We start from the raw sequence: 16,166 nt of genomic DNA, 5'->3' as shown, positions 1-16,166 counted from the left end.
TAATGAATGAAATGTCCATTGGGGGGGGGGAGTGTTTATTGAAGTAATTAGATTACAGAACATGTACAAGAAAAGAAACAGAACACAAAATAAAATAACATGCATCCATTGATAGCATTAGCGGTTTCCTTTTTTTTTTAAACTCTATATCATTGTTATTCATGTAAGGATTGCTCTAGCATGTTAACCAGAATTACCCAGTAGTCACCATGAAAAAAGATTACTGTGACGGCTGCCAACATGGTGTACAATGGTTCAATGGATGGAAAACCCACAGTCTCACACACACACACACACACACACACACACACACTAATTATATAAACAAGGTAAAAAGTGCTATGAGCTTTCATGTTTGAAAGGATGAAACATCCACTAATAAAGTAAACAATGGAAAAAATATATTTTAACCATCACACTGGATTGTCTAAACAGATTTTTAAACTAGCAAAACAGATTTAGGTGATTCTTAATGCAAGTGTCCCATCAAGTTGTAGGGCAATGTTGATTTTCACAATACTTCCTTTACTATGACAATCAGGAAAAAAACAGCACTAAAAAGCATGGAAAAATAAAGATCTCAAGGTGGCAGGTAAAGTGAAAGCTTTCATTGGTAAAAATTTCAAATGGCAGATTATCTGCCCCATCTCAGAATCATTTAATTAGTGATTGGCTATGAACTATATAATTCTGTCATAAGCACAATTTATTGCAGAGTCCGAGTCATGATGTCCACAAAAGAGAATGGCATTTAAAATCTCAGATACAACATTAAGTAATTAAAATCTTGCCACAACCACATGAGCTCTTCCCCAACACCGTGCCACTTCAAACATTTTCCTATAGTTTTACAAAAATAGATCTACAGTGATGAACTGTTATGAGATTCATGCGAAAGAAAGATTCATGGATAAGTCTATGCAAATATGTAAGCTGCTGATGTGATGAGTGGACGCTGGGAGTCTAAACGCCCTCCATGTGTTGGAATGGAAGGCAGGTTCAAAAGGCAAAGATGGGTGTCTGCACTGGCTTTTACTGAAGAAACCAGTCAGGGGAATTCAAGCTGGCATGTAAGGAGGAGGAGGCTCCTTTGCTGGCATTGTCATGGCCATTTCATAGGTGGGAAGGATGTACTGTAATAAAGAGAAGACGCCAATGAAAACACTCTGAAGTCACATTTCTAAACCAAACTACATTACACACTTTCCTGTAAAAAATAATACAGCTAGGTTCTGTTGAGGACCGGTGTAAAAAGAAACACTGCTCAAAACCTCTTTCGAAGGCAAAGAGTGCCCTCTACTGTAACAGGGTGAATGGTTTATTTTAAGGGGGTACATTTTCACTACTGAGGGAGGGTAAGATGCTCTCCTTTTCAGAATAAAAGACCACCAAAAAAGGAAATCATTGTATCTGTTCCCATCATTCACTAGTACAACAAACCAGTGTTGTTACTGTTAACAGAAAACTATTAAAAAAAACATTTTGGCTGATTTAAATAAAGCTAAAATAAAATAAAAATACTTGAGTAAAAAAGAGAATTTAAAAACAAAAATGCTACCTTGCAAACTAACTGAAACAGGTTAAAGTACTAAATATTACTAAAACTGAAAAAAAGCTACATAGAAATTCAAAAAACAACAAAAATGTTGAAGGTACATATAATTACTAGGACTTAAACTAAAATTTATATGCATGAAAAAGCTAATTCAAAATTATATACAATACTATTATACAGTATATAAGTAATACTAAAATAAAATTTGTACAGATTATACACCTGTCCTCAAAGACATTTTTTTTTATTCAGAAAAATGTACACTGATAAACTTTACACAACAAAACCAACTCTCCCGTGTTTCAGGATTTCAAAGTCAACAACAACATTGCACTAATCTAAGCACTACATCAATTATACATTTTTAACTTATACAGTCTAAGTATGACTGTTAATGCTTAGATTAGTGCAATGTTGTTGCTGTTGTTGACACTGTCAATTTAATAACTAATGTACCTTCTCTAATTATATTATTTTTATATTTAATCTAAATACTCTGATATAAAATTATCTTTTCAACTCAAAAGTAACTTAGAATAAACATACCTGAGGTGGGGTCTCAAAAGCAGGATAGACGGCAAGCTCTGGAGTGTTCCTGTTGTTTATGTACTTATAGCAGTTCCACACACAGTTGATCAGGTAGGCCTGAAAAACACACACACTAAAATAATCTGTGTCTTAAAAATAAAATATATAACAGATTCAGTGTCGGTTCATGTATCTACCTTAAGGAAAATGAGAATGGCAAAGAAGACGAGCACAAACAGCAGGAGACAGCTGGAGTCCAGAGAGAGCAGATTGTCTTTGTAAGGGAAGTCCGGCTAATAGAAACAGAGATGTTTTTAATTTAAGCGTTTTACATTAACTTCTAATGTCAGAGGCTTGAGAGACAGACGGTCAGCAGTGGTAATAGAGGGCAGACTGACCAGCTGGTCCAGATAGTCCTTGATTCTGGGCAGGTACGTGAGGGAGCTGATGGCCACCAGGCAGCTCAGTGCAAAGTCAAACAGCTGATAGCAAAAGAATGGGATGAGCCAGCCATCACGATTCTGTGCGAGAGGGAAAATGTGTCATATTTAGGCTGTTTCTCAACATTATAATGCTAATGCAAACCTGTAAAACTCCAGGGAATAGTGATTCATCCAGTTTTTAAGCAAATAAGAGGAGCTGTGCTGAATAACTAAGCTCAGAGTATACTTAACATGGAAAGGGAGCTATTAGCAAGGCTGTGACTCTACTGGACCAATATTTCACTGCCTATGAGGCCTTAAATTTTTCAGTCAGAGGATACTCAGAGTCTAAAAGACATAGTTAAAGCTCAATGTTTACTTGAGGTAAAAAGCTCAGGTATGGCAAATATGTGTTGACAACTGAAAAACTATTATACAACAAAAAGTTCACAGATCCAACCTGTTTTTTAAAGACTACTTCAAGCAAGACTGTGAAGTAAAGATGAACACAGTGGTGAAATGCATTATTCTATTCTAGAATACATGACCACGTCAAATGTTTGGGGAAAAACTGATAAATTTAATTTTATTGCCTTTAAATGTCAAAGAAAGTGTACAATGTTATAATACTGCATCATATGCAATATTTGATATTGCATCTTGGAAACCTTTTTAATCCTCATGCTGAGTTCCGGTCAGCATTTATTTATTAATTTTGTACTTTCGGCTGGGGATTTTTCCTGTTGTGGGCACTTGCAGTGTTTCTAGCTTACAAAAAAAATGCTAATACATTTCTTGTTATGCTATAATATTGCCAATATTTAAAATATGGTGATAATATATCATAATAAGGAATTAACAAGGAAAAACAAAACAGTAATGGATTTTCAGCAAAGCACAAGGCTTGATTTTATTAGATTTTTTTTCAACATAGCTGAACATAGTTTTCAACAAAGCATTATTAAACAGCTTAGATGTACCAATTTATAGAAACTTACAGTAATGGCCCCATACACCATCATGGCACTAATGGTGAGCATAAGGAGAGAGATGGCAAAGCCCACACAAGCATTCTCTATAGGGGTAACAGAGAATTTGCATTTTAGGGGTTATAAATATATATAAATATTTTTTTTAATAGCGAAAAAAGTATAATTATCTGGCACTATATTAGTATTAAATATAGGTCTACGACATTTAATTATTGAAAACATCTCATGAATGTACCTGACATCCTGTCTGAAGCAAAGTAATGCTCAATAACTTCATACTGTAGGTCAACTGTAGGGACGTTCTCAGGGTGAGTTACTGCCACAGTCAACAGAATACCCATCAACAGGTTCACCACCTTCGGAGAGAAGTTATATTAGTAAAAATGTCCAGATGAGACAGTAGACATAATATTTAAACCGCTTAATAAAACCCAATGTATGATCATTCACTATGTCATGTGACTTCCTGGGCATTTTGTTATTACACTTCAAAACAAAACAAAGAGATCAAGCTCAAACATTTGCTGCAAAATCTATACTTAGAAAATATAATTCAAACAATTAAAAATGTGAAATGATCGAATTAAAATCAGTCAATCTTAAATGGAAACATTTGGCCTTGTTTACTGGAGACAATATAATTATTTACCACTGACAGAAAAAGACAGATTAATTGATTATGACAGTGCCGTCTTATCCAAAAGTATTCATAAACCTTGCCAAGCCACATTTAATGATCGTTTATTAGTTGAATTGTGTTCGTTTTAAATCTAGTTGATATCCTAATTACTACTATATACAGTTATTAATTACAAATAAAGTTATATATGTAATAAATAATAATAGCTTTTTAATTCTAAATAATTTACTTTATCTAAACATACTTCGTGCAAATTAATAACGAATTTAACTTCAACCACATGAACTCGGGCCTCAGCTAGCGGTCTACAGATGTAAATAAACGCTTAAAAATAATCGTCACATCATATAATCCCACTTCAATAAACGGATAAGCCTCTTAAAGTATGTTTAATCAACATGTAGCACGTCTAAACACGTTTGCGTGTCTTATTTGTTGGTAGTTCCAATTCAAAACATTGTGTTAGCTTAGCAGTGGTTAGCATCGAGCTAACACGGCAGAGCCAGCCTAAAAAACACCCTCACATACGCAGAGCCAGCCTAAAACACCCTCACAAACGCAGTTTCAAATACAGACACGCCTCTAAACGACGAGAGGAAAGGATGTTAATGTATTTAATTCATGTTTAAACATACAAGATTATGTTAATTAATGTTTTACGCCTCGTACCATGTACCAGGTGCCCAGGATGATGGTTCCAGTCCGCACATGACAGCACCCGCAGCAGCGCGCGCTGTACAGTCGGTCTCGAGACGGTTTAAAACGCATGTCGTTCTCGGTGCTTTGAAGAAACATCGATAAAAAGACGAGTCTCTCTTGTCAAAAACAGCAACTATTCGATCTTTCGGGCAAAACTCCCCCCTGATTGAGAAACAATGGGGGCGTGGTCAAAGCTAAATCATAGCGATGCCCGTCTCGTTCTTCTGAGTCGGATCTTTTAATACTGTAGATCGGCTGAACCGAAGCAATTCCTTGAGGAACATATTGAATGAATCGTTCAAACTGAATGGTTTTTAGGGATCATCAGAATGAACACAGTAAACCGAGGAATTGACTAATATGTTGAAACGTACAGTAAAATGCTATATATATACAGGGCGTGGCGAGCCGGATCACGCATGGAAATGACGCGAGTTTATTCCATAGACAGTATTCACGCATGATGTTATGATGTGCATGAGCTCACCTATGGAAAGCCAAGTGAACCAGAAAACGCATGCTTTTCAACGCCGTATTAATTCATAATGCCGCCAGGCTTTAAATAAGCGCCATTACGCGATAAGTTAACGCCAGACGCCACCACGCGTTAAAACAACGCCACACGCCGACAGATGTTAAGTTAAAACCATGGTTAAAACACGCCACTTAAAGGGATAGTTCACTTCAAATTACATTTTGATATGTTTTAGCTTACCTCAAGGGACATCCAAGATGTAGGTTTCTTTGTTTCCTCAGTACTTCCCATTTTGATATTTTTAGGTCCAACCGTTCTTGTCTGTGACTCACATAATGGATGTCTAAGGTCACCACCTCAAAGAGCATGCACAGAGGAGTCATTATTGACTGCATTATTATTATTTTTATTTTCAGATTTGCCTTTTTTGTTGATGCTAATACAAAATATCAGGGGGGACTCTAAAAGGGGAAGTCTATTTTTAGGGGGGGGGGTCAGCTCCACAGTTCTGCTTAATTCAGCTATGATTATCATTTCAGTTTATGTTTATAAATAAATATATATAATTTAACTGTTGAATAAAATCATTTCCAAATTTGCACTCATTCGTGCCTGGGGTGATAACTTTATGAGACAAAAGCTATATGTATAATTGTAAGGGCTATCCTTGCCATCTTCGCGCTCTTGCAAACTGGATGCTCTGACTTGCCGTAGAGTCCTTGTGGCCATGAGAGGTGTGTACATGTAGATGAGTAAATAAATCTGCATCTTAAATGGCGTGTTGCGTTAACTTAACGTCTGTCAGCGTGTAGCGTTATCTTAACGCGTGGTGGCGTCTGGCGTTAACTTATCGCGTAACGGCGCTTATTTACATCGTTTTAAAATTAATACGGCGTTGAAAAGCACGCGTTTTCTGGTCCACTTGGCTTTCCATACTCACCCAGCTGTAGACAGACACATGTATGTTAAGGCTGGGTGCTTTTCTCGTAAAAGCTTTTATGAGTTTGAGCTGTTATATAATAGATAAGATGTTGGAAATTATGTAAGAAGCCAGGCGATATATCAGAAATAGACAGTGGCAGATTGCAAATTTAGCATTTGTGTGTGACTGCTAACAGGAGGCCTATAATTTCACAGAAAAATACAGTCTGATGTCTGATCTTGCAAAAGACAAATTTCTTTTTTTGTTCCCACTATACTTTTATACACCTTTACTGGTGAAAAGAGCAAATAATATAAAATGTGGACTCAGTTGATTAAGCTGTTTTTTTTTTTATAATCTTAAAACCGTTTGAACTTTATTTCAATTAATTATTGACAAAATTAATATACACAAATTAATATAATATTGTAGCCTGTATTAAAAATGTGTGTGTATTAAGTATTCATGTATATACAGCATATACACACACAGTGGTGTGAAAAAGTTTTTGCCCCCTTCCTGTTATAATGATTTCCTTTATTAAGGGAAAAAAGCTGTTCAAACCTGCCTGGAACTACGTGAAAAAGTAATTCTAATAACTAATAAATCTAATAACTGGTTGTGGCACCCTTTGCAGCAACAACTCAAGAAATTGTGAAAGACTCATTGCCAGTTATCGCATTGCTGTGGAGGAATTTTGGCCCAGTCTTCTTTGCAGAATTGTTGTAATTCAGGCACATTTGTTTAAGATCAGGCCACAGCATCTCAATCGGATTTAAGTCTGGACTTTGACTTGGCAACATCAAAACCTTAATTTTGTTTTTCTTGAGCCATTCAGAGGTGGACTTGCTGGTGTGTTTGAAATCATTGTCCTGCTGTATAACCCAAGTGAGCTTGAGCTTAAGGTCACAAACTGACGGCCGGATATTCTTCTTCAAGATTTCTAATATAGTGCAGAATTCATGGTTCCATCAATTATGGCAAGTCGTCCAGACCATCACACTTCCACCACCATGTTTTAATGTTTGTATGATGTTCTTTTTATGGAATACTGTGTTGGTTTTACACCAGATGTAATGAGACACACACCTTCCAAAAAAATTCAACTTTTGTCACTTCAGTCCACAGAATATTTGCCCTTTTATGTGTGACAAATATTCAAAATATTAGAAAACAGGAAGTGGGCAAAAATCTTTTCATGGCACCGTATATATATATATATATATATATATATATATATATATATATATATATGCAAAGTAGCAAACAAATGTCCTGCATAACTACACTGTAAAAAAATTGTAAATAAAGCTTATCTGAATAAGTTCAGTAGTCTTTTTACTCAATTTCATGTTTAATTCAATGTATTTCTTTCTATTTCTTAGTCATTAAGAGAAACATACTATGAATTTGTGAGTGAAAATTATTTTTTACATTGTTTCTATATTTTTACAGATCAACTCTATCCTATACAGAACATTTCTGGACAAAATGATATGATTTCTAAAGTCAAGACCCTGTCCGTTTAAGATCTAACCTGGAAATAAGCTGTCCATTTTAACTGATTTTTTCATCTGAACCCCTGAGCTAATTTTTACGGTTGTCAAGTAGCCCTTAAGGCCTGGATTCTTGCAAATTTCCTCTAAACATGCTAACCAGTGGTTGAGGAAATTATCATCCTTTTTTGCAGAAATAGACCTTAAATCAGAAGCAGACCAAGACTTTATGCTTGGAGACCCAGATTATTAAAATAATAACATCATGAAATAAAGGGTGAAAACAAGCCTTTTTAAATCACTAAGTATGAGGTTATATCTGGTACTGAAAATCTTGTAAAACTCATAAATTCATTTGAAGTTCTTTAGCAGTTTCAGCACAAATTAAATGTTCCACCTGTTAATTCACAGAAAATAAGCATTTACATGTTTGAATTGTGCCTCGTAAAACCAGTCCAACGAAAGCCACTCTGCAAATCACTGATTTTCAGTTGTTTTAATGGAGACATTGATTAACCTTATTCTGTGATGAGTTACATTAATTTCCATAGTTTCCGACTCACAGCCAGACTTAGAAAAAAACAAAACAAAAAAAATGTATATCAATATACCGTTTGCTGCAAAACTAAGGTACAGTATTTACATTCCGAAAAACAGAAACATCAAAACAAAATTAGAATAATAATAACAACAGTGTGGATGGTTCTTAGGGATGGAAGTGAATACTGAAGCCTAGAAATGGCAAGTTAAAATTCTGAACCAAGCGGTGTGCCAGAATGACTCTATGGTGCGCCCCGGGGGCCGGAGCCAAAGCAAAGACATTTCAAGAACGTCTGAAAGTGCTTCGTCATCTCTTCAGACACTTTGTAAGAAAGAAACTAAATACTTAAACAGACCAGGAAGCAAAATGTTCCCGATCACATTCTTAACGTTCCATTGCAGTAGCCCGTCTGAATCCGTGAGGTTTCCTGAAGTGAGGACGCGAGTCGCCTCCTTGACACCAGAACCTGTCGGATCCTGTCCATCTTCAAAAAATGGTTGGGAAAGCAAAGGAATTGGTTGCTTTTAGGGAAAATGTGCAAATCAATGTTTTGGCATTCGAGGGCTGGAAGGATAAAGAAAAAATACTGGAGAGATTAACCATCCTTCTTCTCCCTGTATGGTTAAAATATTCAGACAATTTCACATTTTCAGACAATGATGTGATTTTTTTGGCCCCACAGGGCACCTACTGCAGTAGTGCACAAACGAAACAAAAAACTGAAATGAAACCGTCATCGTTTTCCTAGTTTGAAACCATCCCTCAATAATAATAATAACAACAATAATAATAACATTAATAATGCTTCAAAGATGCAGGAAATTATTGCCTAAGGCATGATTCTATACAATATTTTCAGTACATACTTTGTAAGTGTTTAAGGAAAACAATCCTTGTATCTGCTACTTGTTCAAAAAGAATATACACCTTGATAACTCTAGTTTTGTGCCTTAGTCCTTTTTGCTGCTTCTTCACATTTTCCACTTTTTTCCTCACAGCTTCAGTTCGTTGGCAATTTTCGAGGCGATGTTCTTGAAAGCGATGGACGTTCCTGATATCCGCTTGAAGCGCACGCCGTTTAGCGAGAGGCGGGGCAGTTTGCACACCTCCATCTCCCATTGGACCAAGCTCTCGGCGTGGCCGTCGCCGTGGACGCACAGAAGCAGGAAGCGCTCGCGCTGCTCGTAATCGCAGTTGTTGGCGTCCAGGACTTTGCGGATCTCGCGCATCATCTCTGTGGGCTCCATGGAGGAGGTGGTCTTCATGCTCCAGGTGAAGCGTAGCGAGCGGGGTTTGGCGTCTTTATATTCCTCTTTCTGATCCCCAGATACATTACGACTACAAGAGACCAGATAAAAAAAAATCATTTTTCATTTCAGATGTATTTTAGATCTAGTTCATTTTTCATATATAGCTTCCATTTTTATATATTTGAAAAAAACTTTTTTTTATTTAATGACAAAAATCCTTCTAATTTTTGTATTCATAATAGTTTTTGTTTACAGTACAAACCTTTGTGTGCATTCTTGTGTTACTGTGATAGTAACGATGTAAGAGTTTATGCTATTTCCCTTTGAAGCATAACAATTTAATAAAAATGACTTAGCACAGCTAGAAGTGTTTGCATTCACATAGTTGTTCATTTCAGACCATAAAAACAAGTTCTCATACAACTTTTCTCTGTTTTTAGTGACAACACATCATGCACTGAAGTGGGCATGCAGTGAACAAAAATAAGCATTCAAAGAAACAGAAACAGTGCAGTCAACAACTCAAGTGTGCAAAAATAAGAACATAAAGAAAAATGTGTGTGATTTTAAACTATAAAATGTTTCCAACCTCAAATTCAAACATGACAAAAAAAACACTGTATGATGTTACATAGTGTTGTGTGTGGTATTAGGAGTGATTAACAAACCTCTTTCCCTAGGTATGAGAAACTGCTGTGACCTTAGCAAACAGCACTAATAATCATGCCACAAGGGGGCAGAGCAATAGAGCTAAATATCAATGCAAACAAATGAGTTTGTGACAGATAAATATGAAAAATTATTTTATTTGAGATATACAGATTTGAACTTTATTGGACCGTTTGAGACTTAAAAAGCCTCACTGGTTTTAAATTAATCCAGATGCCAGTTTATGTATGTTAGTAGAACATAATTCAACAATGAGGTTAAATCTGTGGTGTAATGTCAAGACTAAAAGGCAAAGAAAAGATGGGAAATGTAAAATCACAGCTGTAAACCCAAATGTCGCGTCTCACCTTGAATCCTCATACCTCCCGTTTCTATCGCATTCTGCCGGCACTCTTTAAAAACCAGGATGAAAAAGAGAAAAATAGTTTAGAGGCAAGAAAATCTGAGACTCAGCTGATTCAGGAAAGGAAGATAAGACAACAATAGCTTTTCAGACATCCTAGGACAAAAGAGAGAGAATCTCAAAGCCAATGTTGGAGAGAACGCCAACAACAGATACAATTTCCTGTTTAAGTGGAGAGGAATATTGGACATGCATTTATAGTTGACCTGTGTGGAGAGATAAACTGGAAAGGAGGAGACAGAGGGTATTACAGATACCCTTCCTGTACCCTATGAATCAGCTTCCTGTTCTAAATAGATTCCATGCAGTGGACACAACTGAGCTCATTTTGTCTGGTAATAAAGACAAAATACAATTTAAAATGAAAAAAAGCCCTTCTAATGAAAAAAAAAAAAAAGACAAGGGAACATTTGCTTACAAAGAAATTATGTAGTCTTCTGGGCATGGAGAAAAGATACAGCTTTGAAATTAATTTTGATAAATATTTTATCTTTATTATTTTTTGACATATAAAGTAATATTTCAAGATGTTAAATGCAATGAGAATAAAGTTGAAAAGCTGTTTTTGACACAGCTTACTCCAAACCAAATGACACACATTTCAGTTTTGTTAGCTTCATTTCATAATTCATGCCAATTAACATCCGTTTGTAGGCTGTAAGATTATCTATATATACTAAATAAATACTTTTATTCAGAAAGGATACATCAAATTACTAAAACATGACGGTTTTTATAATGTTACAAAAGATTTTTATTTCAAAGAAGTCCAAATAATTGTTTTCATCAAAGACAGCCCCCTCCCCTCAAATTATTATTGTTATTATTACTATTATTTATTTTTTGGCAATTTTTGCAAATCGGCATATTAGAATGATATAATGATAATGTCATTTTAAAATATACTCAAAGAAAAAAAGTTATATTTATATTATTCACAATAATATTTCAAAATATTTTTATTAGATTTATTTTATTTTATTTAAAAAAAAATGCAGCTTTAAAGAGCATAAGAGACTACTTTAAAAACAACAACAACAACAACAAAATACTGATCCTAAACTTTTGAATGGTAGTAGATTATATATATTTGGGGGAAATATATATTAAATAATATATATTTTAGATATAAATAAAACACATTTTTAGCATAAAAATACTTATTTTCATGCTTATTTTCTTAGGCAGCTGTATATAATGGAATGCACTGTTATTAAATGTATATTAACAGTGACACATCTGAACCCACTCTCCCATTTTATGACATTAATGCTACATACTACAAAGCACATTAAATGCAATATATTCAGTTATAAATGGACATTAATCATCCATTGTACAGAATAAAACATGTAAAAGAGACTGGGAGAGGTCATGCAGCAGTGCGGTGGTGAGCAGCGGTCATAGGAAAGGATGTTGGCGGATAAGTGCTCTTATGGGGCAACAATAAGTGGCAAACTGCCTTTGACATATACATGTATATATAATTTTATGGTTTTAATTAGTGGTTGACCGATAGATCACCAAGGCCGATATATCGGCTAATATTTGGCATTTTTGATAAGTTTTTCTGCCCGGCCGATGTGTTTGAGACTTTTATTTTGATGGCTCATATTTGAAAATGATGATTCCTAATGCACACAACCTTCCCAGAATATTGAGTGTCCTGTTGATTACAGTGTTTACTTCCTTATTATATTTTTATTAAATATTTATTTATTTGTGAAAAATACTTTAGTATAGTATAGTATTATAAAGTAGAAGTATGTTTATTTTATACATATATTTTTTAATACATTGTCAAATTTTTTCAAGATATCGGCAGTCAAAAAAAAAAAAATCTATCGGTCGAGCACTACTTTTAATACAACTTACAATCTCTTGGAACCATCTCTGGCAAAAAAACTAAACAAAAACACCACCAACAACAAAAAAACTATTAAAATCACGGAGGCTATAAACATGTTTTTCCATGGACTACCATTCAAAATCAGCCATGCTATAATCACTATATATTTTAAAGTTTTATTCACATTTTTGTGTCTAAACTGAAGTACAAATGATTTCAGCAGAGTTGAACTTGTATATATTTCGGAATATTCTTAAAAAAATTACCAGACTCCAAATAAAATAAGACAAGTGTTCTTATTTAGAAAAAACAAGAGCTTTCAATGTCTTTAACAACTCTTTAACGGGACATCTGACACAACTTTTGGATAACAAAAACTGAAGTTCTACATTGACAAAAAATAAAATAAATAAAACTGTTATCTGTTGATGTCATAACAGCACTGGTGGGAATGAAAGTGCTGGGATTGCAAGAACCTGCAGGAACAACACGACTGGGCAGGTCAAAAAGGAAGAGCTGGAATCAGAAGATCATGGGCAGATTCTACTTCTGGAGCATAAAGGGTGAAACTGGGAACGGGTGGTTGTCGCAAAAGGCAATCTTGGTACCTTAACTCCAGAAATCTTGTAAAGAACCCCTCTCAATCACCACATCTGTCAGCTGCTAAATTAAGAGCCCAGCACGGTGGCCTGAATTACACAACCAAGAGCAAGTCTGTTACCAGATCGCAGGAAATGCATTAATACATGTATTTCCTTATTGTCAGTGTAGATAGATATATATATAAAGATGAATTTTTAAGCAAAACACAATATATGCTAATGATGATCTCACAAAACCTGTCAGGAACACGTCCACACTATATTTTTACACAAATACATTTTAATAAAAAAATAACATGAAAGAAAATAAATGCAATTTTTTTAACCATAACGATTTATATATAAATTAAGAATGTTTTCTTTGCCAAATTCTCATTATTGTAACAGAGGAAAAATGTTGTCATTATTGTAAAGCAATATTATATTTATATTACTTAGTAGCATTTGTTGTACTGCCTTCAATTTAATCAGATAAATAAATATATTTTTGTATTATTATAACTATATTATAATATTATGAGTATCATTAAAATTTTATAATAAAATATTATTACAATTATTTTTTATTATATATAATGCATGTTTGTATAACAAGACTACGGATTCATTATAGTAATTAGAATTTTGTGGGAAAATATGTCGTAAATGTGCCATAAAAATATAAAACCTTTTTTTTTTTAATAAAAAAAATTAAAATAATGATTGTTTTTCTATTTAGTTAAGGGTTAAATGTGACCCAGGTATGTTTTTATTCAGTTACATATAAATTAAAGAGGAAAAACAACATTATTTAATTTCAGAGGTTTTGATTTTTCATGGCTGACTGAAGAATGCCATCTTCGAACTAATGTTCCCACTATCATCTAACTGTACAAAACACACACACCCTTCCTCCTTGAAGATAAAAGCGTGAATGGAAAATGAGATGTAATAAGGAGTCTAATGGATCTATTGTGCTCAGTTGTAACATGTGAACAGGCATGCATGGGTGATTAGTAATGTCTGTAAGGTGCTGCTCATCAGAAAACAGCAGAAGTCTACGGCATGCTCAGTCACAGTCCGATTAAAAGATTGTGTCAAAGGTGAGTGACAAGCGATTAATTTGAAAATGTCTTCACACTAGCGTTAAGAGTTAAACTTCAGATTTCAGTGCTTATTAACTGCACACAGCCCATCGAGGGTCCTACCTTTTGTTAAACCTGAATGAGATATTTCTACAAAAGAAAACAGAAAACAGAGACACTGATCAACATCTAGAGCAGATGTATCGTCTCTTGAGGAAATATAGGGGAATCTGATTCCACTGCCACTGACCCGGGGCCTCATGTACAAAGACTTGCGTTGAATTCATACTAAAACATTGCGTACGGACAAAGCTGTAAATGTGCGTACGCACAAAAAAAAAAAAAACAGATGTATGAATCTCTGTGTACGAAGGATTCCACGCATATTCTCTTTGTACATCCCAATTAACACAAAATTGAGCGCACATGCACGAGCACAACGCCCCACCCAGTCTCCTCCCCTAATTAAATCAATTTAAATATGATAATGAGTCCACTTTGGCAAAAGATAGCAATAAGAAAATGGCTAAAGCAAGCGGCAAGAAACAAAGCTTTACGGAAAGTGAATTGGAGGTGCTACTATCGGAGGTAGAGACTAGAAAAAATATTTTATTTGGAGCTTTGTCCTCCGGAATTAATAACAAAAAGAAAAAATATGAGTGGGAGAGTATGGCTGAAGCCTTCAATGCGGTGGGATCTGAAAGTCGCACTGTAAATTAGCTTAAAAAGAAATGGTCTGATATAAAGGTGGACGTTAAATGGAGAACTGCTGCGCACCGACAAACACTTTACTCTCTGGAGTAGTATCTGCTGCTGTGGGAGACTCCGATTTACTACAGGACTGCCACGAAGGTAACCAATTTCTCATTTGTTTTTACTTTGGTACATATAGTGCACCTATTTCATTGTCAAATGCATGCAGTGTAGTGGACTAAAAGTACACCAGAGATTTGACGGATCAATTTAATTTATTGCAAATGTGTGTGCCCCTTAAAAATAGAACGGACTTAAATTACAGTTAACATGTGCCTGTTTATTTAGACTCATATGGTGCAACAGCCGAAACATCCACTGCTCAGGAGGGGCACTCGGAGTCCACCCCTCCTGAGCAGCCAGCGCCCACTGTGCCCAGCGTTTCCAGTGCTCCCCCCAGTGCTGACGCCCGTCCGTCTGGCCGCGTCTTGACGCATGCTGTTTTGGAGTCACAACAGCAAATCGTTATGGCCATCGGAGAAATTAACAGTCACCTGAAAAATATCACTGACGCACTCACAGACATAAGCCACTCATTAAAGGAATTGGTCAAAAAGTGAACTTTGTCTCTGATTACCATTTATATTGTCACATGTTGGCGGGCCTGAACGGCTTGTTGGTTGGGCTGCACATACATTGGTCCTGGGTCAGGGTCATCTGGCGGTGCTGCCACCTCACCAAGTGGTATGCCATGCCTGTGCGCGACATTGTGCAGCACACCACAGGCCAGCACAATGCGGCACACCTTGTCAGGGTGGTATAACAGCATCCCCCCAGTCCTGTCAAGGCAACGCCAACGACATTTCAGCTGCCCAATCGCCCGCTCTACAACTGAACGAGTGCGAGAATGGGCATCATTGTATCTGCGCTCTCGGTCAGTTTGTGGGTTGGTGAGGGGGGTTAAAAGCCACGTCTTTAGTGGATAACCGCGGTCTCCTGAAGGGTTATTCAATAATTACATGCAAAAAAAATAAAAATAAAATAAAATACTACAATTAGATAGAATCATAACTTTAAATGCCTCCCTTACCAAGAAGCCACCCATCACGCACCCTGCCAGCTTGGAGCCTCATCCTAACCATGCTGTTTGTAAGAATGTATGAATCATGGGTTGACCCAGGCCACCTTGCCACAATATTTGTTAGACGCATTTGTGTATCACATATTATCTGCATATTTATTGAATGGAAATGTTTCCGATTCACATATGCAAATTCTCCTTCAGATGGTGCCTTTATAGCAATGTGTGTGCAGTCGATCGCTCCGATAACATTAGGAAAACCGGCTATCGCTGCAAATTGCATTT

The 16,166-nt window shown here is 35.7% G+C and overlaps 2 protein-coding genes across 13 annotated transcripts in view; both read right to left on the bottom strand.

Moving 5' to 3' along the window:
* Positions 1-18: 18 nt before the first annotated feature.
* Positions 19-5,022, bottom strand: laptm4a (lysosomal protein transmembrane 4 alpha). The gene is made up of 7 exons (XM_059512213.1): positions 4,807-5,022; positions 3,733-3,853; positions 3,504-3,580; positions 2,482-2,604; positions 2,281-2,376; positions 2,102-2,200; positions 19-1,133 (listed from the first exon to the last, which is right to left on the bottom strand). Exons 1-7 carry the CDS (start codon positions 4,930-4,932, stop codon positions 1,059-1,061), a joined length of 717 nt encoding a protein of 238 aa, XP_059368196.1. The 5' UTR covers positions 4,933-5,022; the 3' UTR covers positions 19-1,058.
* A 3,908-nt stretch (positions 5,023-8,930) lies between these two features.
* mark3b (MAP/microtubule affinity-regulating kinase 3b) overlaps positions 8,931-16,166 on the bottom strand; it is a 52,344-nt gene continuing 45,108 nt past the window's right edge. For 4 of the 12 annotated variants that reach the window (XM_059512203.1, XM_059512208.1, XM_059512201.1 and 1 more), the window contains 3 exons: positions 14,231-14,257; positions 10,537-10,581; positions 8,931-9,608 (listed from right to left, as the gene is read on the bottom strand). In XM_059512203.1, coding sequence (XP_059368186.1) covers positions 9,263-9,608; positions 10,537-10,581; positions 14,231-14,257 — 418 coding nt within the window. In that variant the 3' untranslated portion in view covers positions 8,931-9,262. Of the gene's footprint in view, positions 9,609-10,536; positions 10,582-13,049; positions 13,131-14,230; positions 14,258-16,166 lie in introns of all 12 variants that reach the window. The other 8 variants (XM_059512212.1, XM_059512210.1, XM_059512202.1 and 5 more) reach the window with 3 other exon arrangements.

Source organism: Carassius carassius, chromosome 27 (genome assembly GCF_963082965.1).
Source record: "Carassius carassius chromosome 27, fCarCar2.1, whole genome shotgun sequence".
Lineage (NCBI taxonomy): Eukaryota > Metazoa > Chordata > Actinopteri > Cypriniformes > Cyprinidae > Carassius > Carassius carassius.
This window is presented reverse-complemented; position numbering and strand designations above follow the sequence as displayed.